This window comes from Alternaria ventricosa, assembly GCF_023758065.1.
Source record: "Alternaria ventricosa strain BMP 2768 chromosome Unknown scaffold_7, whole genome shotgun sequence".
NCBI classification, from domain to species: domain Eukaryota; kingdom Fungi; phylum Ascomycota; class Dothideomycetes; order Pleosporales; family Pleosporaceae; genus Alternaria; species Alternaria ventricosa.
The window spans coordinates 570,659-595,662 of record NW_026055687.1 but is presented as its reverse complement, the minus strand read 5'-3'; the positions used below and the strand labels follow the sequence as shown (position 1 = coordinate 595,662).

At 54.0% G+C, this 25,004-nt stretch overlaps 10 protein-coding genes across 10 annotated transcripts; 5 read left to right on the top strand and 5 right to left on the bottom strand.

Moving 5' to 3' along the window:
* Positions 1–1,721: 1,721 nt before the first annotated feature.
* J4E93_004951 (uncharacterized protein) lies at positions 1,722–3,332 on the bottom strand (the record flags this gene model as incomplete). The annotated part of the gene is made up of 2 exons (XM_049342875.1): positions 1,722–2,321; positions 2,376–3,332. 2 exons carry the CDS (start codon positions 3,330–3,332, stop codon positions 1,722–1,724), a joined length of 1,557 nt encoding a protein of 518 aa, XP_049199875.1.
* A 1,310-nt stretch (positions 3,333–4,642) lies between these two features.
* J4E93_004950 (uncharacterized protein) lies at positions 4,643–5,936 on the top strand (the record flags this gene model as incomplete). Its single annotated transcript, XM_049342874.1, has 5 exons — positions 4,643–4,844; positions 4,895–4,951; positions 5,012–5,458; positions 5,510–5,751; positions 5,805–5,936. The coding sequence occupies 5 exons, from the start codon at positions 4,643–4,645 to the stop codon at positions 5,934–5,936; spliced, it is 1,080 nt and encodes a 359-aa protein (XP_049199874.1).
* Positions 5,937–6,482: 546 nt separating this feature from the next.
* On the bottom strand, positions 6,483–8,054 carry J4E93_004949 (uncharacterized protein; the record flags this gene model as incomplete). Its single annotated transcript, XM_049342873.1, has 1 exon — positions 6,483–8,054. One exon carries the CDS (start codon positions 8,052–8,054, stop codon positions 6,483–6,485), a length of 1,572 nt encoding a protein of 523 aa, XP_049199873.1.
* Positions 8,055–9,227: 1,173 nt separating this feature from the next.
* On the top strand, positions 9,228–10,948 carry J4E93_004948 (uncharacterized protein; the record flags this gene model as incomplete). Its single annotated transcript, XM_049342872.1, has 3 exons — positions 9,228–9,827; positions 9,882–10,481; positions 10,550–10,948. 3 exons carry the CDS (start codon positions 9,228–9,230, stop codon positions 10,946–10,948), a joined length of 1,599 nt encoding a protein of 532 aa, XP_049199872.1.
* Positions 10,949–11,677: 729 nt separating this feature from the next.
* Positions 11,678–13,583, top strand: J4E93_004947 (uncharacterized protein; the record flags this gene model as incomplete). Its single annotated transcript, XM_049342871.1, has 3 exons — positions 11,678–11,776; positions 11,982–13,491; positions 13,546–13,583. 3 exons carry the CDS (start codon positions 11,678–11,680, stop codon positions 13,581–13,583), a joined length of 1,647 nt encoding a protein of 548 aa, XP_049199871.1.
* Positions 13,584–13,848: 265 nt separating this feature from the next.
* Positions 13,849–14,322, bottom strand: J4E93_004946 (uncharacterized protein; the record flags this gene model as incomplete). Its single annotated transcript, XM_049342870.1, has 2 exons — positions 13,849–14,297; positions 14,319–14,322. 2 exons carry the CDS (start codon positions 14,320–14,322, stop codon positions 13,849–13,851), a joined length of 453 nt encoding a protein of 150 aa, XP_049199870.1.
* A 720-nt stretch (positions 14,323–15,042) lies between these two features.
* Positions 15,043–16,761, bottom strand: J4E93_004945 (uncharacterized protein; the record flags this gene model as incomplete). The annotated part of the gene is made up of 4 exons (XM_049342869.1): positions 15,043–15,915; positions 15,968–16,482; positions 16,534–16,696; positions 16,744–16,761. The coding sequence occupies 4 exons, from the start codon at positions 16,759–16,761 to the stop codon at positions 15,043–15,045; spliced, it is 1,569 nt and encodes a 522-aa protein (XP_049199869.1).
* A 541-nt stretch (positions 16,762–17,302) lies between these two features.
* On the top strand, positions 17,303–17,851 carry RBM8A (RNA-binding protein 8A; the record flags this gene model as incomplete). The annotated part of the gene is made up of 2 exons (XM_049342868.1): positions 17,303–17,551; positions 17,618–17,851. The coding sequence occupies 2 exons, from the start codon at positions 17,303–17,305 to the stop codon at positions 17,849–17,851; spliced, it is 483 nt and encodes a 160-aa protein (XP_049199868.1).
* Positions 17,852–18,624: 773 nt separating this feature from the next.
* On the bottom strand, positions 18,625–19,656 carry J4E93_004943 (uncharacterized protein; the record flags this gene model as incomplete). The annotated part of the gene is made up of 1 exon (XM_049342867.1): positions 18,625–19,656. One exon carries the CDS (start codon positions 19,654–19,656, stop codon positions 18,625–18,627), a length of 1,032 nt encoding a protein of 343 aa, XP_049199867.1.
* A 1,353-nt stretch (positions 19,657–21,009) lies between these two features.
* Positions 21,010–24,579, top strand: J4E93_004942 (uncharacterized protein; the record flags this gene model as incomplete). Its single annotated transcript, XM_049342866.1, has 1 exon — positions 21,010–24,579. The coding sequence occupies one exon, from the start codon at positions 21,010–21,012 to the stop codon at positions 24,577–24,579; it is 3,570 nt and encodes a 1,189-aa protein (XP_049199866.1).
* Positions 24,580–25,004: the final 425 nt, after the last annotated feature.

Genomic DNA, 25,004 nt, shown 5'->3' with positions numbered 1-25,004 from the left:
ATCAATGCTGCCGACTGTGCGACGAGGGGCGAGTGCCGCGTGTCGCTCTTGCCCTTTCACATGTCACCCACTGAAGTCTGGCTACAGGGCTGAAAGTGCAGTGTGCGCGGTGGAAGCGAAGGCGACAGCCATCAAAAAGCGGTGTCTCCGAGCGCTAGATGACAGTGAGAAGTTTGGAAGCGCCGTCGGAATAGGAACCGCCAGACAGAATAGGTTAACAGGTGCGGAATGATTGTTGCGAAGAAGACGACAGAACATGGCGGATAGAACGTCCCGTATAGTAGAGCATGTGCCATGTTGTACATATGCCATGGCAAACTACAACCCAATAAGCAAGTGCATGAAAGCTTATTCAGAAAGCACGATGCTTGGCAAAGGCTTCACGCGTATCCGCTCCACCCGTGAACCTTACGGGCGTTGTCAATGTCACTTGCCGATTTTCAAATGGCACTACCAGAATTGCTGAACGGAGCAACGCGCACCGATATCCGCTAGCGAGGTGCTTTCGTTTTCTTGAGGCGTGTCTGCGAGCTTCTCGGAACTAATGTCCAAGGAAACCATCGCCAACCACTTCACGCAGTTCCACGTAACGCAATGGAAGGTTCAGCATGGTTGAAGGCCAGGCATCCCCTGAAACTCGGCCGTGATTGGTCTTAGGGTCTATGGGGTCAGACTTGTCGAGAGATATAGCGTTGCCGAAGTTGGGTAGTCTGTGCGAAAATGGCTCATCTACTCTGCAGCAAAGTCACGCTCAGCGTTGAGACTTTTTGAACGGAAGCACGATGAATGATGCCACGAACACGTTCAATCCGTACTCTAAAGAGGTGGTAATGCCGAACGGAGGGCGCTTCGTGCTGGCGACACGTAGGTGAGGTAAAGCAGTATGCTACGCTTCTCCCCACGTGTGGGGCGCGTGGGATGCGAGTATGTAGGCGGGGCGTGAACATCTACGAATTCAGGATCATGTAGACTGGAGCCAACCTTGGAATCTTGGACCGACCATGTGCGCTCCTCACCGTTCAAATACATACTGGACGCCTAGGCATCTAGACCGCCCCTTACCTACGCTGCGAACTACCAGCTTATGTTGTCCACGGAGCGACATGCAGGGGCGCTCGCTTGCACTGTGGGTGATGGTCGTCGCTTGTCGAGAGACAAACGATCGCGCTCGGCTATACGGCAGCTGGCGGCATACACGTTGCTACTGTATTGGATAGGCAGCCATTGCGCAAGAGGGTACTAGGTAGTTGAAGAAGTCGCATCGCGACCGCATTCACTGAGAGTGTCAGCAACAGGCGGGTGGTGTGACTTCCATCCCAAACGCGCAATGTCGGCAGTGATATCGAATGTCAGTGGCTCCACCGGCTTCGCGAGTTTCAAAAGAGCAATCGTTCTCGAGAGATGCATCAGATGAAGGCTGTGGATACTGACTGCAGAGGCAACTGGCGCGTAGACGGCGCGTTTTCGACACAAGTTCGTGTCGAGCTACCGAGTCAGCCCGTTTATGACGGAGCGGAATAACGAATCGTGCTTTGCCAAGCTTCGGAAGTGGTCTTTCGAGTTTCCGACACGCGTCGACTTGAGCTACCAACACTAACGCGCGCGGCGCGGACACATCACACGTCAGCTCGGCTCGGCCCATCGCATGTCATGACGATTGAACGGGTATTATTTCTAGTCTCCTATCTACTTCCAACATCCTCATCTTCGCAGTGGCCGACCTACTCGATCGCGATCTTCACCGAAATGGAACCCTTGGTCGTTTGCGCAACGATCAAGTCGTGGTCGTACGAAATGTCCTCCTTCACGGTGTCCACAAGCTTCGCCCTCGGAAGAACATTGAGGCACATGTACGCGCCCATGATGTACAGCTCACAGTACGCCAGTTGCTCACCAATGCAGCTGCGGCTTCCCTTTCCGAACGCAATCAGCTTTTTCTGGAGCGCATAGTTTTGCGATCCATCCTCCAGCAGCCAACGCTCGGGAAGGAACTCGTCGGGGTCGGGGAAGAGCTCCCTGTTCCAGTGGTTGATCATGGATGTCATACCGATAGGCGTACCCCTTGGAATCACCCAGTCAGACTTGCCATCAGCGGATACATAGTGCAGGTCCTCCTGGCGCGCGATTCTCGCAGATCGATGAGACACGCCGGGCATCATACGCAGACACTCTTGCAGAACAGCCCAGAAGTAAGGCACCTTCTCCAGCTCAACCCACTTCACATTCTGTGTGTTGATACCAGCGGTAGCAAGATCAGCCATGAGTCTCTGGTAAATCTCCGGCTTTGCGAGATTCCAGTATGTGAATACAGTAAGAATAGCCTACGTTTGCTGTTAGCTCTGGCTCTTTGACCATGGCATTCATCGGGTACTTACAGCAGTAGTTTCGGTGCCCGCAAGCAGGAAGTTGAAGCCTTCACCGTTGTAGCGGAACTTCTCCTCCTCTGACATGGTCTTGTTCTTGCCCATGACCTCGGCGAAAACACGTCCATTCTCGGGGTTCTTCAAAGCCTGGCTAATGTACTGAGGGATGGTCACGTTCATGACACGCATGACAGCCTTGATATCTTCACCGAGGTAATCGGCCATGAATGGCAGGACCTGAGCCATCTTTCGGCCCAACGCGTTGTGACGCATCATATACGCACTCTTGAAGAACGACTTGACCCAGGTTGCGAAGTTCGGCTCCCAACCCTCCTGTGCAACAAAGCCCATGGGCTCACCGAATGCGTACTGAGAGATGACATCGGCAGTGTAGCAGTTGAACGCTTCCTTGACATCAAAAGCGGTCTTGCCGGCATAAGTGAGCATCTTGTCTGCCGTCATTACGGCAAACTCGTGCACTTCGCCTTCGAGCTTCAACATCTGTTGGCGCGAAAAGAACTTGCTCAATGGAGCCTTGCGGGCACGGTGGAGGTCATGGTCGACAGTCGAAAACCCAGTTACCGAAACGGGTCCAGCTCCTCCAGTGTTCAATTGATGCTGCCACTTGTCGCGTGGACGTCCAGGACCGGCATAGATCTCATCCGTAAAGGCAGGGTCGGAGCAGTGTAGTTCGTCTGGGTTTATGCGTACGATGGGTCCATATTGCTCATGCATGCGGGCGATGACTTTTCCATAGCGTCCTCCGAGCCACCAGTCGTGGTACGCTTCGTACAGGTAGGTGGCAGCTGCGATCTTCGGGCCAGGGAATTTGGCGAGTGGGTGGAAAGGCGAAATATTGTATAATGCAATGGCAACTCTATAGCCGACCCAGAGCAGGACGAGCCAAGCCACCATCGCGAGTGAGAAAACCGACTTGGAGCCCTGGGAAAGGCCCGAATGGTCGTCCATGTTGGGGAGGTTTGGCAGTTTGGCGAGGCACAACTGCACAAAGGGGAGAACGTGATTGCATGGCGATGTTTCAGCGAGGGCAATGGTATATACCGGAATGGTGTCTCTAGGCGACTGATAGCTCAACAGGGTCGATCCCTTCTCCTTCTAATCGCTGGCTTTTGCAGTGCATCCGCACCTGGCGATAAAACGAGCATCGCATGTGCAGCGCCGAAGATGCCCCGTATCGACTCCACTAGGTTTTCATTCAGCGATCGACCATTGGTGCTCCAAGACCCTGGAGGACCATAGCGCCACGTGGAAAGGAAGTTAACACGCTCAAGTGGAGATGCGCGCTGTCCACAGCGGGAATACTGTCTCTTTTAGTTAAGCTGGTTTGGGACTCAAAATTCCTCACTATCACACCCATGAGGATAAGAAAGGGACAACTTCGCCGATGTATGCGCACAGATGGCGCATTCAGGTCTAGGTACCCGAGGATCTGGAACAGGGCTGTCGTTAAGATCGGGGAACCTGCATTCTTCCATCTGTTTTCGAGAATTTTGGTCGCCAGGCCTCCTGCGTCAGGGAGAATACGACTCAGGCCAGTCAAGAACCCTGCCAACACGTGTGGAGCCGAACATGAGGTCTCCTGCTTATCCCCTGCTTATTCATGCAGCCAATGACCCTCGAGTCGGAAAGTTGCGGCGTGCCGCCTGTCATAACGGCAAGCGGATGAGGCGCCCGGCAGTGGCCCTTGGCGTGGTGGGTCAATACCTGGCCTAGACTGTTTCATCGTCGGCGACTCTCCGCCGGCACGTTACCAATTCTTTTCAAGCCTCAAGTCAGTATCTTCGTTACGACTCACGCTGCATGATTGCTCGAGATTGATGGCGCTTCATTACGATCGTCATCTCGCATAGGTTGACATTGCTGCATGCGTATCCGGGGAACGCGAACGCACACCCGAAGGGAATAGTTCAGGTGTTCGGCCAACGTTTGTGGCAATGATCCTTACGATCTCCACTGTTGAACGTTGACAGGCAAGGAACTGTTTTCGGTCCGCCGGGCTAGGCCCGCTAACCCAACGGGTATGCCATCATTACGAAAGCCAAAGCAGTTTTGAGGGAAGGACAGGAGACGGATAGCATGGATCATGTTTTAACAATGATCTGTTTCCCCGACTCATCTCCCGACTTCATATCTTCGTCCTTTCCTTTTCTCCAGTTCTCACGACGGGACCCACTCGTTTAGTACTCCGTTCATTACTTTGCGTCTCTCCGGACTTCGAGTGATTGCTTCGGATCAGGGTCTTGCCTCCGCAGGTCAGGATGGTGGAAACGATCGATATAGCGATGGCCAGGAGCGGCCGCGACTCCATGATAGCGATGTCATGTCTGTGGCTGCTCTTCGCCGGAACTGTTGCTCTTCGATTCTATGGACGCATGCGTGGACCTGGACTCGCACTGGATGACATTTTCGCTGGTGTTGCGCTGCTCTTGTCGACAAGTACAATCGGCCTGAATGCCTTCGGTATGCATCAACCTCGTGAATAGGCAGATCCTATATTGACATCCATGCAGTCTTCACGATTGGAGTTGGTTACGACCTTGACCCAACCTCCGACAAATTCCCCAAGCGTAAGTCTGCTCTGGAGGCTATTGTATCTGGTGGAAATAGTGAGCTAATCATCCCAATAGTGATGAACAACCTACCCGTTGTCATGCAAATAACCTTTGCCTTCACTTTGATCTACATCTGGTGTCTTGCGGCTCTCAAGTTATCCCAACTGGCTCTCTACCACCGCGTCTTCCAACTGCAGTTGCGCCTTGCAGTCTACATCACCGCCGGCATCGTCATTGCATGGGCTGTCATCTTCAACTTCGTCTTCATCTTCCTCTGCGACCCCATCTCCCAACAATGGACCCTTCAACGAGTTGGACACTGCATGGATCAGATCTTGCTGCTCAAGTGTCTGATTCTGACAAACATGGCGACCGATCTCATGATCGTAGTCATTCCGATCCGTTGTGTATGGCAGTTGCAGATGCGAAAGACGGAAAAGTTTGCCGTTCTGGCTTGTTTCGGTTTGGGTCTCGCCTGCGTAGTTATCAGTATTGCGCGTTTCGTTCTCATCTTCACCGTCGGTAAGTACTGTTGATCTGACGAGAAAGAGAAACACGACTGATAGTTTGCAGATCTCATTAACAACCTCACTGGTACATCGGGCACCACATTCATGCTTTGCACCGTCGAGCTCATGCTGGCTGGTCTCTGTATCAACATCCCCATGTTACGCCCCTTCTACCTCCAGTGGCGCAAAACGTACAAGAGCCAATCGGGAAGCCACAACCTCAGTGCGATCAAGCGGTCGAACACTGGTGGACTGGGGTCGCACCAGCAACCAAGGCCTGGCCACTACACCCAATGGATGGAATTGGTGAGTCTGATACAACACGTTACGACGCAGGACACAAAACTAATCAAATGCAGCACGACAAGGATCAAACAAATATCACGGTTACGGGTGACGACGCCAGCTCGGAACGAAAACTCACTGCGCCAGAGCCACTGCCTTTCGACGCGATACAAATATCCAAGGACTTCAAGATAACCCGAACCTAAGTGGAATGTCACCTCAGCATAGCCATACATCGCATCAGGATACGCGCTTGGATTTCAGGCGCAATCATATGAGAGGCGTTCCGGAAAAGACCTGGCGTCGTGTTTGAACAAGGGCACTCGCAGTCGCCCGTCTCACCGTCGGTAACAGCCACCCTGCTGCTTGAAGCCAGCTTGCAGTCGTCAAAAGTGCTGCAGAAAAAAAGTGCTAGGACCTGGAAAACCCACCGCGCAGGGAGAATGAGAACATCCAGCGGCAAACCAGATTGCAGCACATGTACAATATAATGATATGAAGTCCAGTAATGCAAGAGACGACAACAAAACTCGTAAAGATTTCTTCATATATCACTAATCCAGCAAAGCCCACCGTGAACACCCCGCTCATCACATCGTTCGTCTCTTTCCGCGCCCCATGCTGATCGCAGGGTCTCGCCCACGATAACGCACGAAGCGTAGATCATTTCGCGCGGAGCTCTCACCGACAATCAAGACCCATCAGCAGTTCGCGCATCACGCACGGTTTATACGTTCGCCACGCCCACATTTTCAAACGGCCCGCTGCGATGATGTGCTGTCTATCACAAAATCGCGAAAGTCAATCTCCCCATTCCCCTCCGCGAATATACCGATAATCGGTCCTACGAAATCTTTGTCGCTCAGGTCTGCTGTGGGTACTTGGGCAAAGTCCTTAACGTGTCCACTATCTGTGCGGTACGAGAGCTTGTATTCGGTCTCTGAATATTCGAATGTGAGCTGCAGAGACTGGGGTGCGGCGTCTAGTTCGGCGCTTTCTTCGCGATCAATGCCCTTTGCTTTGTTCAAGACGTGGAGACGAACGGTAGGGGAGGAGCCATTATTCGAGGTCATGTAAGACAACGAGAGGAAGCGATGTTCGTCTTTGTATACCGCCAGTCCTGCACTGGTCGGTGTAGAGCTGGGTGCGGGAGGTAGAAGGGTGACGCTGCTTCTTCCCTTCAGCTGACGTTGACGTTTACCGACGAATGATGGCGATGCATTAGCAGACTTCAGACCGTCTGGAGAGGCGGTGAGCGTGATCTGCCGATCGCTGATCTTGTAGCGCGACAGCTCGGGGTCGTGGATGTAAAGGAAGTCAACGCCAGGTGCGGCGGTAAGTCTCCTCGATGGATCCGGTACAACACTCAAGCCTTCAATGTGTGTCTTCGCGCGATCAAAACTGAGCCAGCCATCATCACTCCATCTCCCTCTTGTAAGGAATGTTTCGCGTCCGAGGCCGTAAAGGTTGGCAGCGCCCATTCTGATTCCAAGACATACACCCCACCATTGCCCATCTTTGTCTTCGAAAGCTTCGCAATGACCAGTGGCTTGTATATACTCATCCGTTCCGGCAGCGCTCAATATTGGGTTCTTGGGCGATGCCTCCCATGGGCCTTCCAGACCTTTACTTCGTGCCATGGTGACGCTGTGCCCCTCATGTGTACCTCCCTCCGCTATCATTAAGTGGTAGAACCCACCTCGAAAGTATATGTGTGGGCCCTCAGGGTAGATACCACCGGTGCCGTGCCATAGTGGTTTCTCCTCGCTCAATTTCTTCCCGGTCTTGACGTCGATTTCGAAAAGGGTGATCTTGGTTTCCGGGCCCGGAGACTTGGAACCGCAGAGATACGCCTTCCCGGTATTTGGGTCGAAGAACAGACTGGGGTCGATGCCGTAGAAGTCGAAGTAGACGGGGTCACTCCATTTACTGGCATGGATATCTGTGGTGGAGATGATGAAGTTCTGCAGCGTACTCTCCTTGCCCTCTTCCCCGTCATTCACCACGCTCGTGCACACGATGTAGAAGGTGCCACCGTGAAACCGGATTGTTGGGGCGTACAGACCACCTGTTGCGTAAAGGTGATCCTCATTGTCCAGACCGTGGATCAAGGTAGCGGCCTTGGAGAAGCTCAGCTGTTCACGTCGGTTGATAGCATTGCCAATCTGATGCCAGTGAATGAGATCCTGTGATGTATAGATTGGCAGACCAGGGAACAAATGGAACGTCGAGTTGACGAGGAAGTATGTGCCATCGACGAGGATCAGCGACGGGTCTGGAGCAAAACCCCCGATGATAGGATTGGTTGCCGGAGTGTCTTCCATGTTGGTGGTGGCGCTACCCCGGAATATGCTCTGAGATACGAACCAAGTTATCTACCCAGGAAGAAGGATCATAGACAATTCTTGGTGCGCGCGAAGGCGTTTAACGTGCTGGTAGTCGTACGGTTGGCACAACGATATTATGCCCGCCGGGTAAATACGTACGATGGTCGCGTGAATGGTCCTTGGCCCTACTGCGCCATCTCTTGTCGGTAACATGTCACGCTTCCGTCCAAGAGTGCATGTAACAAGCCTTGGGATGCGGAATTTCTTCTACGAAGGTATCTAGTGGTATTCATAAGCGTTGATAGAAAGATTTACTTGCCGAGGTAAGTTCGACATCTTTAGGGTGCTTTGTGTGCTTGAAGACTCATCAGTGTGTCGTGAACATGATCGACATGTCGCAGTGAAAGGGTCCAGGACCCAGGTGGAAGGAACGACCCCGGCACGAATGAAACTCGAGTGTAAGGTGTGGCGATTCCCGAAGCTGTGGTGTCTAGACGCGCTCTTGGTAGCTCTGATAGTCGCGCAGGCCACGAAGTGTCTGGGAGTTTGCTGGGCTGTCATCTGATTCGAGATGAGGATCCAATCAGAACGCCGTCTACTAACGGCGTTGGGTATAGCGGCCGAGGATAGCCCCACTTTCCGAGCGTTGGCAGCAAGACACCGGCAATACAGGGCGGCAATACTCATTGTCTCACGTCCAACCTCATTCAAAAGGCCTGATAAGGTTCATCTTTAGCCGGTACAACCCCATGGGGTTGCTCGCACGACTAGTTGGTTTCCCCGCATTCGACTAAGGGCTTAGTCGCATGCATCCGTACTGGTTCACTTCGGCCTCATTCCACGATGCCTAGAACTATCAAGACCGCAGCGCCTTGGTGGCGCGAGGCATAAGGAAACAAAACGAGAAATGAGTGCTTGACTGCGGGACGAGGTCAGGCAAATGTGCGCATTCACCCTGCTTGGCTTCATCCCGAAGCCAATTTCTGGCTATTGAAGCGTGCCCGGGAAGATGGGTGAGATCTGAGCAGCTGGGATAGCATGTATCGAAGATACTGTACGTGGCGCGGTGTCGAGTGTATATAAGCCACAGTGACCCACGCAGCTTATGTCTTCTTCTTGCAGCGGCAGCTCCATTGTCCTCCTTCACAACAGCAACATTTATCTTTCAAGATGGTCTCTTTTCGTCCCCCCAAGACCACGCAGAGCGCTGTGCCCCTTAAGCCGCCGAAAGGGCACTTCTTCTTCGCTGGCCGTGCCTTCCCAAGAGTCGCATGGTGGAAGCGAGCCAACCTGCGCAGACTTTACATCTACATCGTCGTTCTCATCTTGACGAACACTGCCAATGGCTTCGATGGATCCATGATGAATGGTCTTCAGTCTTTGACTTACTGGCAAGACTACTTCGGCGAGCCTCGCGGGGCCATGCTCGGCTTCTTCAACTCATCCATGTCCCTCGGCTCACTCATCGGTCTCTTCTTCACACCCTATCTCATTGATTGGAAGGGCAGGAAAATTGGTGTGGCGATCGGCTGCGTTATTATGTTGATCGCCGTTGCAATCCAGACTGGAGCGCAGAACATCGGCATGTTCATTGCTGCCAGACTCATCTTGGGTTTCGGAGACACCATCGTTCTTGGTTCCGCGCCATTATTGATCGCAGAGATTGCTCATCCACAGGATCGTGCGATCTTGGTCACACTATCCGGTGCGAGCTACCACTCCGGTGCCTTCATCGCATCCTGGGTGACATACGGAACTCTCCAGCTCAAAGTATGTTCAAACCACCTTCCCCTTTAACGTACATGTGGTCCTAACACTTTACAGAGCGACTGGTCATGGCGCCTTCCATCTCTTCTGCAGTCGATCTGCTCTCTTATCATCCTCGGCTTCATCTTCTTCATGCCAGAGTCTCCACGTTGGCTGTGCAACAAGGACCGCCACGAGGAAGCTCTCGCCATGTTCGCCCGCTGGCATGGCGAAGGTAATGTTGACGACGAGTTTGTTCAACTCGAATACGCCGAAGTGCGCGCTGCCATTGCTCTTGACAGAGAGCACAACCGAACCAGCTGGTCCGACTTCCTGAAGACCAAAGGCAACCGCAAGAGGATCATTATCATCACTGCTATTGGTTTCTTCAGTCAATGGAGTGGCAACGGTCTGATCTCGTACTACCTGAAGTATGTCATGGACAACGTTGGCCTCACGGATCCCCAGACGCAACTTGGAATCAATGGCGGCATGAAGACCTTGGCGCTCTGCGAGAACTTTCTCTTTGCCTTCTTGGTTGACAAACTTGGTCGACGCCCGATCTATCTTATCTCCACGATCGGAACATTCGTCATGTTCAACATCTTCACTATCATTTCTGCCCGCTACGACATCGAGCCTCGGGCCCCTCTCGGCAAAGGCTTCATCGTCAGTATTGTAAGTTTGATCTGTTACTCCTCGACCCTTGGGCGGACCGAGAACGCTATGCTGACTTTGACATGCAGTTCTTCTATGGTATCTTCTACGATATCAAGTCCGGTATCATGGCTGGATACACTACCGAAATCCTGCCATATGGTCTTCGCGCCAAGGGATTCACATGGCTCAACTTCTGCGTTACAGCAGCTCTCTTCTTCAACCAGTTCGTCAACGGGATTGCGCTCGATGCACTTGCGTGGAAGTACTACATCTGCTACTGCGTCTTCCTCGCTTTTGAGATCGGCGTCATCTACTTCTGTATTGTGGAAACCAGGTACACGCCTATGGAGGAAATCGCCAAGTTCTTCGATGGCGATGATGCTGTTGATGTCGGCGAGGCTGCTTTGATGGACGTCAAGGAGCAGGGTATTGCGCGTGGAGAGAAGGACGGGTCCGTGTCGCACATTGAGGAGGTTACTCAGTAGGATGTCTACATCGCTTAGCTCTGAGGCGAGTATGCAATGTCGGATAGTTCGTTACGCTGAAATGATATGTATCAAACTTGATGAGCAACCTCTGTGCCAGATTCTGGCTTCCAACAGACGACCGGTCGCACCCGTGGCGATGAGCCAGATGCTGTCGCACGACGAAAGACAACCATGATGGACGATGTGCAAGGTTCAAAAGCAAATTGCGTGCACGAAACGATTGTCATGGTGCAGGAAATAGGGTTCTGGTACAGCCGATTGGCCTCTGAGGAGACTTCGGCTGGGGACGAGGCGGGGCCGCCTCGCCAACCTCGCGACATCACGATACATCCTAGCAAGGCTTGACCGCGTCATGCTCAGCACACAACACAGCTTCGAGCGCACATTACAGCACGTAAGACAGTCAGTCGCATCCTACATGACGCTACCAGGCCTCCCACCAAGCACCCGAGCCAGAAAAGCTTGCTGTCCGCCACTGCCAACGGCCCAGCAGGTGCCGATCACCGTATCTCCTGCTTGATCGAGCATCGTACTTGCGCTAGCACAGGCGCACTACTTTATCCACCTTCCCTAAACATGGTTGTCCCTCGCATAGATGATAATGAAATGGCCGGGTAGCTATCACCGGCGTCATAACTCTTGTTCTTGCGTGTTGGGGTAGATATATAGGCGAGCGCTGCCTCACGTGCGCTGTTGCAAGCGACTACGCATCGTCCTACCGGTACCATGCGTTTCTCAATTGCTGTCGCAGCGATCCTAGGTGGCCTCCAGGCTGCTTCTGCGCTCAAGCTTTCGCCCAGAAATGCGGTGGAGAGGGAAGAGCAGGTGAGTGCCCTTTCTTCTGCTGATGGCATCGATGTAGCGATGGTGCCTTTCTCTGCATGCAATTGCTTCATGCCCTTCTGCAATATGCATGAGAGGTATGAAAAGACCGATAGGGCCTTTTCGGCATGGAACATCAACATGCGACGAATATCTCATACCTCGGAGATGAGCTGGTGGTAAGCAAATGAAGCTGACACGATATCAGGTGCAAGCTGCACGGACGCGTCGCAGCCTGACCAAGCGCGAAGACACCGATCCCACGTTGCTATACCCCGAGTACAACATCTCAGTGCCAGTCGACTTCTTCCACAACGAGACACGGTACGAGCCTCATAGCAACGATTCTTTCAACTTGAGGTACTGGTTTGACGACACGTACTACAAGCCTGGCGGACCGGTCTTTGTTCTTCTTGGCGGAGAAACCGATGGAGAGGGTCGTCTCACCTTCCTCCAGAAGGGAATTGTCCACCAGGTCATCAAGGCTACCAACGGTCTCGGTGTCATTCTTGAGCACCGTTACTATGGCAAATCTTTCCCAGTCCCCGATCTGACGACACCGAACATGCGGTTCTTGTCGACTGAGCAAGCGCTTGCCGAGGTTGATTACTTTGCCCGAAATGTGCAATTCGAGGGCATCGATGCGGATTTGACTGCGCCGAACACCCCATGGGTTGTTTACGGTGGTTCATACGCTGGAGCTCAAGCTGCATTCTTGCGAGTTGTATACCCAGAGACTTTCTGGGGCGCAATCTCTTCTTCAGGTGTAACTGTTGCGATCTACGACTACTGGCAGTACTTTGAGCCAGCTAGGCTATACGGTCCTCCAGACTGCATGAAGAACACGCAACTTCTAATTGATGTTGTTGATGGCATTCTCATCCGCCAGAACGACACCTCCAAGGTTCAGGCACTCAAAGATGTCTTCGGCATGGGCGGTGTTACCGACAACCGTGATTTCGCCGGCCAGATTACCGGTGTGTACGGTCTGCAAAGCACCAACTGGGACCCTGAGGAGAACTCGCCCTCTTGGTTCAACTACTGCCAGAACATTACGGCAGAAGAGCCTGCAGGCGAGAACCTACGCCCAGCGGTTGCGGAACTCGTTTCGGCGGCCGGCTACACCAACGACACCGCCGTGCAGAACATCACCCTCAACGCTATTGCTTGGCTCAACAGCACAGCTCTCTCTGGATGGCGCCGTTCGAATAGAACTCAGGACTCGTACTTCACCCAGCTCAACGTTACCGCGCTCCAGCAATACACCTCTATCGAAGACTACGGCGCTGTAAGCTGGAGCTACCAAGTCTGCACAGAGTGGGGTTACATCCAAACCGGAAACACACCTGCTGACATCATGCCCCTGATCTCCCGCACTCTCGATGTTGAGTACTTGACCTTCTTCTGCCGCGCACAATTCGGCATTAACCATCCTCCGGAGATTGAGCGTGTCAACAAGTACGGAGGCTACGACATCGACTACGAGCGTCTTGCCCACCTCGGAGGTAACGCGGATCCGTGGAGGCCTGCTACCCCACTGTGGTACCCTGATAGCAGGAACAGCACGACGGAGCGCCCATGGCATCTGATCAGCCACGGTGTGCACCACTGGGAGGAGAATGGTATCTTTGAGAACCAGACAACTCCCGATCTGCCACCACCGCAGGTCGTCTACGCGCAGCAGTTCTTGAAGAACTTTGTTGTTGACTGGCTCGAGGGTAAGTCTTTGAAACTACACCGATTTGTCTGATCTATCTGCTAACGATATGTAGAGTTCGAGAACCAGAAGGAACACATGGAACTGCGCTAAGCCTGAGAGGCCCTCGCTGTTCAGACCGATGAATAGCTCACCGTCTCGCTTGACCTAGAGGCCTAGCGAGTAGGTCCCTCACTAGCAATAAAACATATCAATCCTCACAAACATCTGCTGTCACCCAAATTCATGAGATGCAAAATGCGTGTTATGCTGAGGCCATTGAAAATGATGTGATTAGAAATGTGGGCCTATCGACCGCTAACTATGCCCATACAAACCTGCTCGACTTCCCCGTCTCTCTTCTCCCTTTCCAACCACCCTACGCCACAGTATTCTGAATCCACCCCTGCCCCTCACTCTCCACAACCTCACCACCCGTCGTCTCCCCCACCCTCACAGTAACATTAAACCCCGTAACCGTCGCACCCCCACTAGCCCCATACAACGAATAAATCCCCGCATTCAACAAAACATCTTTCCCCTGATACGCCTCCATCGCCAATCCCGCGGGCACAGTCGCGGTAATAGTAACATTTTCCTGCCCCTGGTTGCTCTTCTCAGGACCGAGGTATGCGGATTGTGTAAAGGAGCCGAGCGTGCCCGGGTAGCCGGGGGCGAGCGAGAAACCCCATGCGACGGAGATGTCGGCGACGGATTGGATGTAGCCTTCTGAGAGGAGGGTGAGTGTGAAGGTGCTGTTGGGGGCGAGGGTGGAGGGCGCGGCGATGCCGATGAGGCGGCTGGAGGCGAGGGTCGCGGATGTGAGGGCTGTTGTGAGGGTGGAGAAACGCATTTTGGTGGGTGGTGATTAGGTGGACGTCGGAGTGTGGTAATGCGTGATATTCGGTGAGGGAGTATTAAATATTTGGGTTTGGCCGGTTGAGGTTGTTGAACGTGGAGTTGACGGATAGCTTATATACCTCCTCCCTCTCCGCTACTTATAATAGCAAAGCATCTACCGAACGCGGACCGATACTACTGAAAGCTCCCACCATCTCATATCGCATCATACCACGCAGCGTCACCTTTCTCCACAAAAGCTCTGGTGTCGGAAGATTGTTTTGCAGTCATCTTGGTCATGGGCTCATGCAGATCTCCCGGCGCAGCCACGGCGACCACTCGGGCGGTGTGTAAACTGCCGATCCCTTTGACGTGATCACTATTTTGAGCTCAATACGAGGCTGGTAGAGCCGTAGGTTCCGAATTGTTGTACGAACAAGATGGTGGTTTTGGGAGAGGATACGTCATGCCGAGTAGTGGAAGCGGAGAGGACGTGGTGGAGCTCGTAAAGGTGGCGGAAATAACGTCATTTCAACTGATGACAGGACACCCCCTTTCGTCACGATACGAATTCGTATTGTCGAACTGTTGCATTGGCGACCACACACCTTTACGGTGCTGCCATCCTAGCTTATGGAGACCTGTAGGAATTTAGAATAGACTGCTCCGCTATTGCTATGGAAACTACGCTATTTAACAATCATGGAGAAGAGAAATATCTAAACCGGCTGCTTTAGATCTTGTAATTCTTGCCATAGACCTCTTTCTGGCTCGTTGCAGGCTTCCACTCAAAGTGGTGCTTGCCCTCCATTGGCTTCTTGACATTCGCGTCTGTATCACCCTTCTTGTCGAACATGTGGCTACCAAAGTAGTCAAGCTCGGCTTCGTAGAATGACGTGGGCAGGTCGGTACCGCTAGCGACCTTGAAGTACTCCAGGGTAGCACTGATGGCAGGTGCAACTTGGTCGGTTTCCACAGCCTTGGCGACTATGCGACGAAGTGCAGGGAAACAGTTCTTGACGTCTTTGGCCACGCGAGTCGAGAAGTTTAGGTTCAGCTTATCCGGAGATGGGTTGGATTTGAGGATCGGCGCAAGGATCTCATCGGAGATGTAGTCTGCTTGGATAATACATCCTCCGCGCCAGATCTGCCAAACTTGCGAGTAGTCAATTTCCCATTTGTTCTCTTGGTCTGCTTTGGCAATGACATTCATGCCTTGGATGTAGCTCGCGAGGCATGACGCATATGTTGCCTTTCTGAGATCTTCGAGGAAAGCCTTCTTGTCCGTGATGTTCAGTTGACTAGGAGGGAAGCCTCCATCGGCGGCTTTGCTGGCTTGCTCACGATCACCGCGGAAAGCGGATGCGAGGCGGAACGCATGCGAAATATTGAGAGTGAACGCTGGGACGTGACGCTCGATGGCTTCTGTGTTGCTCCAGACACCAGTACCTTCTTCACCCGTAACATCCTGCACCACCTTGTCGAGGACTTCCGAAATGACAAGAGGAGGTAATTGGGTATCTTTCTGGTTTGCTTGGTTGGGCTTATCGCTCGAGTCGCGTTTGTGGGATAGATCTGCGCCGATGGAAACGAGGAAAGTGCCGCGCTATTCGCAAGTCAGTTCAGTAAATTCATAATGTCTTGAGTTGTGAACATACCAGCTCGCCTTCTGAGTTCCACTTAGAAAGAACATCGCCAATCTCCTCATAGTCCATACCCATCTTTCGCATGATGCCCCAGGCCTCACAGATAGCGCTCATCATGCCATGCTCGATACCGTTGTGCATCATCTTCACGTAATGTCCTGCTCCACCCTTGCCGATGACACCCACGCAAGGTTTCTCGTCTTTGTCTTTGGCTGCGACCTTCTCCAGCAACGGAAGGACTTCTTTGAGCGCAGAGATGTCACCGCCAGGACACATGGAAGGTCCGGCTCTCGCTGCCTGGTATCCGCCACTTACACCGCAGCCAATGTACCGGATGCCAGTGCCCTTGCACTTCTCCTGTCGCCGCTCGGTGTTCTGGAAGTGTTCGTTTCCGCAGTCTAGGATGATGTCGTCGCGGGCGAGATGTGGCTCCAGACCTTCAAGAACTTTGTCGCCGACGCCGCCATGTGGGAGAGAGAAGACCAGTAAGCGTGGTGTGGAGAGTGACTTGCAGAGGGAATCGTAGTCTGTTACTGCATTAGTCTTGGTGTGCATCACCGTCCCAGGATTCCGCCTACCATTGAATTTTTGAACCTTGCCGTTGTAGCCTTGCTTCTCAGCCTTCTCAATGACTGCATCCATCGCCTGCTCTGAAGGGTCTGAAAGCGAAACATTGACACCGTCCTCGGCGAAAAGCAGGGCCATTCCACCGCCCATGCTTCCGCATCCGATCATGGCGATCTAACATAATCAGTTTTGTTAGGAATTACATGAAGAACTGGACATACATTTGTGAACTTGGACATGATGTTAGTTGAGGTTCTCCTCTTCGTGTCGCGAACGGAAAGATATCAAAAGCGAGCAGCCTAGGATGACAATGTACAAGTATGTGAGGGAGGAGAAAGACGGGAGCGTCGGATCGGCGTAGTGTACGAGATTGTCGAGAAACTGGAGCATGATGAAAGGCGCGGGTCAAGGGCGTGTCATATAACAATTGAGTGACGTCGGCGGGGGTGTAGCTGGACCTAGCTCACTGCTAGAGAAGAATGGCTGGACGGTGGCCCTTTTATCTGCTTCTTTCCGACTGTGCCGTGAGGGGTGGGGTCGTCAGCCATGATGTATGCAGGAAGCAGGTACTGCATGTAAGCGTCGGACTTGGGGCCAGACACAGGGCAGGCGCGTTGAGAGAGAGAGCGCACTTGGGTCGCGTACCTTGGGATGGAGCCGCTCTTCCACTAGCGCGAACCGCCTCGACTACGGAAACATTTGGCGACACCGAGAGCTCAACACCGCCCTCACCACGATATCCACTCCACACCACTCACCGACCAATTACATTCCGCAGCCATGGCCGACACCACAGAAACCATGGACATTGACCAGCCCGACGTCGCGACTGACGCCAAGCCGACCGACAGCAACGACGCGCGCACCCAGGCCGGCGCGACAGCTGTGCGCTCCATCGAAGGCTGGATCATCATTGTCACCAATGTGCACGAGGAATGTACCGAGGAGGATCTCCAGGACATGTTTGGCGAGTTCGGTACGATCAAGAATCTGCACATGAACTTGGACAGGAGGACGGGTTACGTCAAGGTATGCGCCTGAAATGGGTGGTTATGACGAGGAGGGAAAGAGCGACGGAGGACTGACACCACACAGGGCTACGTGCTCATCGAGTATGCCACTCTGGAAGAAGCGAACGCCGCTATCAAGGGCGCCAACGGCGAAGAGCTCCTCGAGCAAAAGGTTACCGTCGACTTCGCCTTTGTACGACCACCGCCAGCCAGCAAAGGACGGGCGCGCGACCACGACAGGCGCCAAAGCGGACGCGGGGCTGGAAGGGCCAGGAGCAGGAGTCCTGGACGTGACGGAGACGATATGGACGACGAGTAATTCTTAGGCGGAAATGACAATCAAGCCGCTTGGTTGGTTAAAGATGCTCTCGTACGTACCACGGAGAACAGAAGGGTATGGTTCAAGAAGCTCAGCATCTGCTGCGCTCGCCATTCAGAGCTGTCTCGCAATACTAGCACACCGGCTTACCTCTGTGTGGGGTAGGTCGGGCTTCGACTTGATCACTGTAAGTGCACAACTACTACGACATACATTGGCCTGGACTAATCCATCTACAGACTATATTGCCTGTGTTTGACAAATACGTGACCACATCGTCTCGCCGCTCGGGTAGAACAGCCACGACGCATCCGATCTACACGGCGTCTTTTGAAGCGGGCCTACCCATGGCCGACCGCGCCTGCGCATGCTTCGGGCTCTCCACTTCAACGTTCTTCGTGTACCCGGCCCTCAACTCTAGCTACCAGGAACTTCCTAGTACTATCACACCTCACAAGCTCGCAGATCGTGAGTAGCTCGCCTCATACTACCGGGCGTCTGCACTACGAGAACCACGAAGCCACTGGTCTACGGGAGACCAGAACACCTTGTAGCACGCGAAACATAGTATAGCTTGCCTGCTCGCACTCTCCGAATCTTCTCTCTCTATCTCCATTCCTCACTCAGAATCACAACATACTCCTTTCCATCTCCTCCCTCACCCACCTACAGCGAGCCGAGATGTCTACAATTCCAACGATACCTAAAAAAAGGTATAAGATCATCTCCTGGTGGATGCACGACAGCATCCGTAAATCTTCATCAAAACCTACTCAAAACTCAAGCACAACCTTCCCCACAGCTTTTCCCCCCTCAATAATCCCATGCGCCTCTCTAACCCCTTCCTCGTCCATCTTCAACCTCTGTCTACAATGACACCTCACAATCCCTTGATCCAGCAACCCCGCCAACTCCTCCAGTATCCGCCCATGACTTTCAACATCAACACCATAATACGGTTTCGTGCCCAGCAACGCCCACACAAACGTCAGACTCTTTGCCATGAACTCCGTGCCGTACATGGGCATCTCTTTGTCTTGGACAATAGAGCAAACTTTTCCGAAAGGAGCGCAGATTTTGGCGGCGGGGGCGAGGTAGCCGGACGTGGGTGTGTGCGTAATGAAGATGTATTTGATCGGTACATCCAGCTTCAGCTTCACCACTTCTTCCGCGAGGTCGTTATGGTGGTTGATCGTATGTGTAGCACCTCCTACGTCTTTTGAGAAAGCGATTGTCTCTTCTCTAGACGCCGTGGTGACTACAACGGGTAGATCGAGTACCCGACGCGCAATCTGACTCGCCACACTGCCTACACCTCCTGCGCCGTTGATGATCAAGATGCCAGCCTTTTCACCCTTTCGTATCTCCATCCGCTCGACTAGCGCTTCGTAAGCCGTGATCCACGTCAACGGCATAGCAGCAGCCTCTCCCCAACCCAAACTCTTTGGCTTGAGCGCCACGGCTCGCGAATCGACTAATTGGTACTCGGCATTGCTGCCTTGACGGATTGGGGAACCGGCGTAGTAGACTTCGTCGCCGGGTTTGAAATTCTGGACGGAAGATCCGACGCTTTCGATTATGCCGGCGCCGTCGAAACCGAGGATTTGCGGGAGTGCAGGCGTGCGTGAAAAGTAATCTGGGTAGTCATCGTAGGTGCCGGCGCGGACTTTTGTGTCGACGGGGTTGACGGAGCAGGCGCGGAGGCGGACGAGGATGTCGTGGCCTTGAGGAGAAGAAGGTTTGGAGACGGCAATGGATTGCAGGTTTGTGATGGGGCCATATTCGGTGACTGCGATGGCGTGCATTTTGTCGTCAGATGTCATTATTTGCTATGGTTTACAGGAAGTTCTGTGTTACTGTGAGAATGCATCGTTCTGGTTGTGTTCATCTTTTATCTTGCGGTTTCTCTAGACTCCACTGTTTGGAGCATCGCACGTAAAGATGCCATCAGAGGTTGATGACGTCACGCATATGCTTCTACTTCGATATGAAGATGTCTGATGTCTCATTGTCAGCTTTGGTCGAGTTTTTCCCGACTTGATGAGTCGATGTATTAGTCGCGATGGGCACTTGACGTGGCGTGGCACGGCAGATGTACTGTGGTGTCTAGGAAGAATCTGTGCGCTGGGAGGACCCGATCTCGGGAGATAGTCCAACGGCTGTGACCGAGACTTATGCCGTGGCTTAGGCATCTGAAACCCGTGCAATTGGAGCAAGTAGCTAAGTAGTCGAGGCTGTCTGGATCCCTCAAGTAGGCGCCTGGGCTGTAATGTCGGCTAGCCACGCTCTAGTAAAAGGTACAAAGGTACTTTGGCACATGATCGAGAGTCGATGCAGGCCGGGGAGTACCGTCACATACGTGATGCACGGAAAGAGGGGTTGCCTGCCGTAGACGCAGGCTGGGACGAGAGGAGGTGTAGTGCAGAAAAGCGTTGTGTTCCGTGGGGATGACTGGTGGGATCGGAGACTTAACCCTGCGATGGAGCGAATGAGCTCATGGTGAAGCATTAGCTGATACGACCGTCTCCAACCACAGCGCCTTCCCATAGTAATACCCGTAGTGATAATTGTTGCTTTTGTCGATAGAGAGTCGCCACCACAGCATCTTCCCGTTTTTCCAAGGACCGCTCCAGGAGAGAGATTCTTTAGACCATTTGGACCCCAAGCCGCTACCTCGCCGTCGCCCGAAGCTTGGAAAGCCACCAATTCGGCGCGCATCGATTATTGCGCAGTGACCTGCTCCTTCCGCACACCACCCTCCCGTCTCCAAATTCGCTGCCCTCGCCCTATCGCACCGCCGTATCTTGTTCGCTGGATCCGAAGCCGCCCTGAAATATCGTGACAGTCGAGTCTCCATCGTGCGCCCGCTTAATCGCATCGTGAACGGTTCTCTTGGCACTGCAATCCCGAGGCTACCTGCGTCACTACCCACCGCCCTGCGCCCACGGCAGCCTGCATACCTCTTGAGCGCTGCGACCGGTGGATAGCGACATCAGCGTCGCATGTAGAAGAACACTGCTGTCTTGCGCTCGCGGGTCATGGCTTCTTCTTAACCGCAGGAAGAGCCACCTTGCACCGGTACACGGGCCAGCAGCGATAGGGACGGCAGACGGGGATAGAGTTTCGAGTGCGCCTTCACGCAGAGGCGCCTGGCCACCATGTCACAACCTCAGTCCGACGTCTATGCCATGCTCGAATCATCCTTCAAGGCCTCGCCGAATCTCCGCCAGCCGAAACACCTGCCGCGCCGTAGCGACGACTACCGCACCTACTCGAGAGCTGCAGCGCCCCTTAAGCGCGACTATTCCTATACTACACAGGCGACCGACGACACGGATTCGATAGCCGACAGCGAGCACAATACACCGCTTCAATCTCCAGGCGCATTGCCGGGAGCTGACAGCGGCCTCCCGCCTACTCCGCCCACAGCTTCCCAGGACGGCAGAACTGCACAGATGCCCGAGCAACCGTTGCATGCCGATAGCGTAAGGAACTCGATTATATCGCAGAAATCGTCTCTCAGTACGCCCGTCAATGCGCGCAGTCCTCCCACGCCCGATCCCAGTCCACCGCGAACCAACGCCTCCAACGGCACCAATGGCACGACTGCCACGCTCGAACGGCCGCCGATATACACATATCCCTCTTCGCGCGCGGATTCCTTTCAGACCGCCAGAGAGGACCCTTTCTCCTCGGACCGCGAAGACAGCAGAGCCGCAACACCTGCCAACGATAGGCTGAGCACCGTCGAGGAAGACCGCGGACTGGGCCTGGCTTTCGAGCACGACCAGCATGATGTCACGCCCACGAACAAGCAAGGCCCGTACTTCCCCACTACTGAACTGGTGGACTCAACGGTCGGTGCTGAAGAGGACAAGGGATCCCAGGTGGTCGAGGATATCCCAGATCGGGAGTGGAACACAGACCTCATGCGGAACGTAACAGTTCGCAGAAAACGCAGAACGCCCTCCAGTACGCCTCGCAAGTCATCGGCTCCAGCGCGTATTCCGTCACCCGTCGCAAAGCCCGTCGAAGAACCCGCGCCCGCCGTCACCGTCGTCGAAGCCGCCTCGCCGACCCCAAGCACCCGAGCCCGACGCGCTTCCAGTCTGCGCGAACGCGTCGAAGCCAGCCACAACAGTCCCGTCACGCCCTCCATCGAGAACTTTGCGCATTCAATTGGCTGGCCCTCGGAGGGCAGAGGCATGTCGGGCGAGAGGCAGCGCGATAATACCAACAAGCGACTTTCCACCGCATCCGTGGCCTCGACGGTCGTGTCGGCGCACGTTATCCTCACTCCACCGCGACGAAACCCAACACTGCGACACTCTGGGCGGAACATGGCATACAGGAGAGACTACAGTTCACCTGCGAACCTCGGCTCTGAGACCCACTCAAACCGCAACTCAATGATCTCGCAGTACGACGACATGCCGCCCCATCGCCTGGTGCACAAGAGGACGAACATTGCCGACAGGAGTGCGAGGTTCAGCACCAATTCCGATGTCGGTTCTTCGCGTATCATGTCCCCGTCGCTGTCGTTGCGACAGAGGACTATCGATAGCTCGGCGCATACACTAGCCCATCAAGAGTCGATACGAAACGTACTTCAGCCAGCAGCGGACATAGTCAGTCGACACAGCACAGTCGCGCGATCAGGCGGTAGCTACCACAAGCGAGTCAACTCTGCGCCCGAAGCCACCAGGCGAACGCTGTCTTCGAAGCCAAGGAACTTTACAGAGCTGCGGCCCTCCGAAAGTCCTGCACCGATGGAGGATCCCGTCAAACGGATGTCTGTACGAGCACCATCACCTCCTGTGCCAGCACCCTCACCACCTGTTCGAGCACCGTCGCCGACACTATCGCCAAAGCCACGTCGGACGTCACCCACATCGCGCAAAAACAGAAGACAGTCACAAGTGGTTACCGATGTGAAGCTGCCGGCGAATCTCGAGAACACACTGCCTAATCTTCCCGATCAGGGCGTAGATGGGCCAGCCGAACGCGATGTCTTCATGGGTGCGAGCCATCCTGTTGAAGAGACCCGTGTGCCATCAGCGCTGACGGATAGAGTCCGCCAACTACTTGCGGCTCGTGAGACTGCAGAGTCAGCTACTCTTGTTGACTCTAAGCAGAACCCTGCTACATCTGAGAATCTGGAAAAGTTTTCACCGCTGAAAGACACTTCGCCTCATCTACGTCAGGGTGCAAGGCCAGTCTCATGGGCAAAGCGAGCATCTCTATCTCCCGAGATGGCAGTGCGTCCCATCTTGAAGGACCGTACATCGACGGACGAGGTGAAACGCCGCAGCAACGCATCGCGCCCTGATTCTGGAGACCATGGCCGCGTCAGTTTCGACCAATCCGCTTCTCGGTCTGCTTCGCGGACTGAGGAGCACGCCAATGCTCGGCACCTGTACTCTCAATCGACGCCATTCTCCCAGTTCTCTGACACGGTTGAAGTCACTGAGGCGACTGCTGTGAGCATCTACCCCCACAACAACCACTCCCTGCTCGTTGTACAGCAGTCACGGGGGAATTCGTTGTTACCAGAGCAGCGTCAAATAACTGGCAACACCTATCTCACACCGCAGGACGACCGTGAGGTGCGAAGTACACCCAGTCCGCCATTCGTAGAGGCACCTGAGGCATCTCAACAAGCTCGCGAGGAGGTTGACGAGCCCTACCCTCAGCCCACTCTGACCTTTGAGCCCTCAACGCCTCCAACGCAATTCGACCTGCCTCAACCTGATGGTGTAGAATCGCCTCTCAAGAACCCCCGAGACCCGCCGGAGCCTCCCATCATCAAGTTCATCCCTCCCACGCCCATGGAAGAACTCGAGAACCAACTGGTACCCCCGCCACCAGGACCACCGGAGCGCTCTGATTCGCACCCCCAGCGCCGACTGTCTGTCCTCCAGCGAGCGCGGCGATACTCCGACAACCTCATCACCCCTCTCTTCGGTCGCGCCTCCAACAACCGAACACGGTACGCCAGCGACCCATTTAAGCAGCACATCCACCGCAATCCCTCCGTCCCCAGTGTCAACGAAGAAGACGGCACCCTCCACCCCTTCTGGCGCCCCCGCGGCTTCTGGGACGGATTCGAAGACGGCGACTCAGAAGACGACTCGGACGAAGACAGCGGTCTCCCTTCCGGTGGCGACACAAGCGACATCGAAGACCCAGAGCCAGAACCCTTACCCTCGCGCCCCCGCCGCGGCAGCACCATCAGCAACAAGCTCAAAGGCGGTTTCCGCGGCAGCGGCGGCTTCCTCATCGGCAACTCCATGGGTCTCGAACGCGCAGACACGAACAAACGCCGCCACCACATCACCCTGCCTCCTCACTTCCGCACACCCCGTACGGCTCGTCACCTCGCCTCCCCCGACAAAGTCATAATCCAAGCCCCCACCGCACCTCTCGGCCGCCACCGCAGCGGCGGCATCTCCAAACGCCGCTCAAGCCACGACCTCCGCCGCACGAATTCCCTACCCGACAACGTCTCCACCGTGTCCATCGAGTACGAACAGAGTCGGCGTGGTAGGGGGTCCTGGCGCCAGGGCAAGAGTCTGCCCGGTCTAAAGAAATACCACGTCCAATACATTGGTATTTCAGGTGTCAAAGAGAAACTGAGGGAGCGGCGGACGGAGAAGAGGCGCGAGAAGATTCGCAGGAGTATTGGGAGTAGGTATTATGTTGATCCTGTTGGTACGGGGTCGGTGTGATACCTTCTTCTTCCTTTTTGACATCTTTTGATTTGCGAGCAGGGAGAGGAAACGGCGTTTCTGTCTCACCCTTTCTGTTTTCTGCGAGTAGTTGGATTCCCCCTTATTCTTTCGGCCCCCCTAGCACATATATATATTGCATATCACCCTTTCTCTTCCTTTTACGACGTCACGACTTGTTCTGCATTTTTGGCTATATACCTGGATAGGTTTGGGACTAGGGCATGGGGTTTTGCTGTTTCATTTTTTTATTCAGTTGGCTTGCATTTCAGTTTGGGAAGCGGATGTGAGCGTGAGAGCAATTTAGGAAACAGCTCAGTCGCTGCATCTGTATAGCATACTATCTATACACGTAATACATACTTCACACATTCACCAGCTCAGCATCAAGCAACTATCCAGTCGAGATATCCAACCGAATAAAT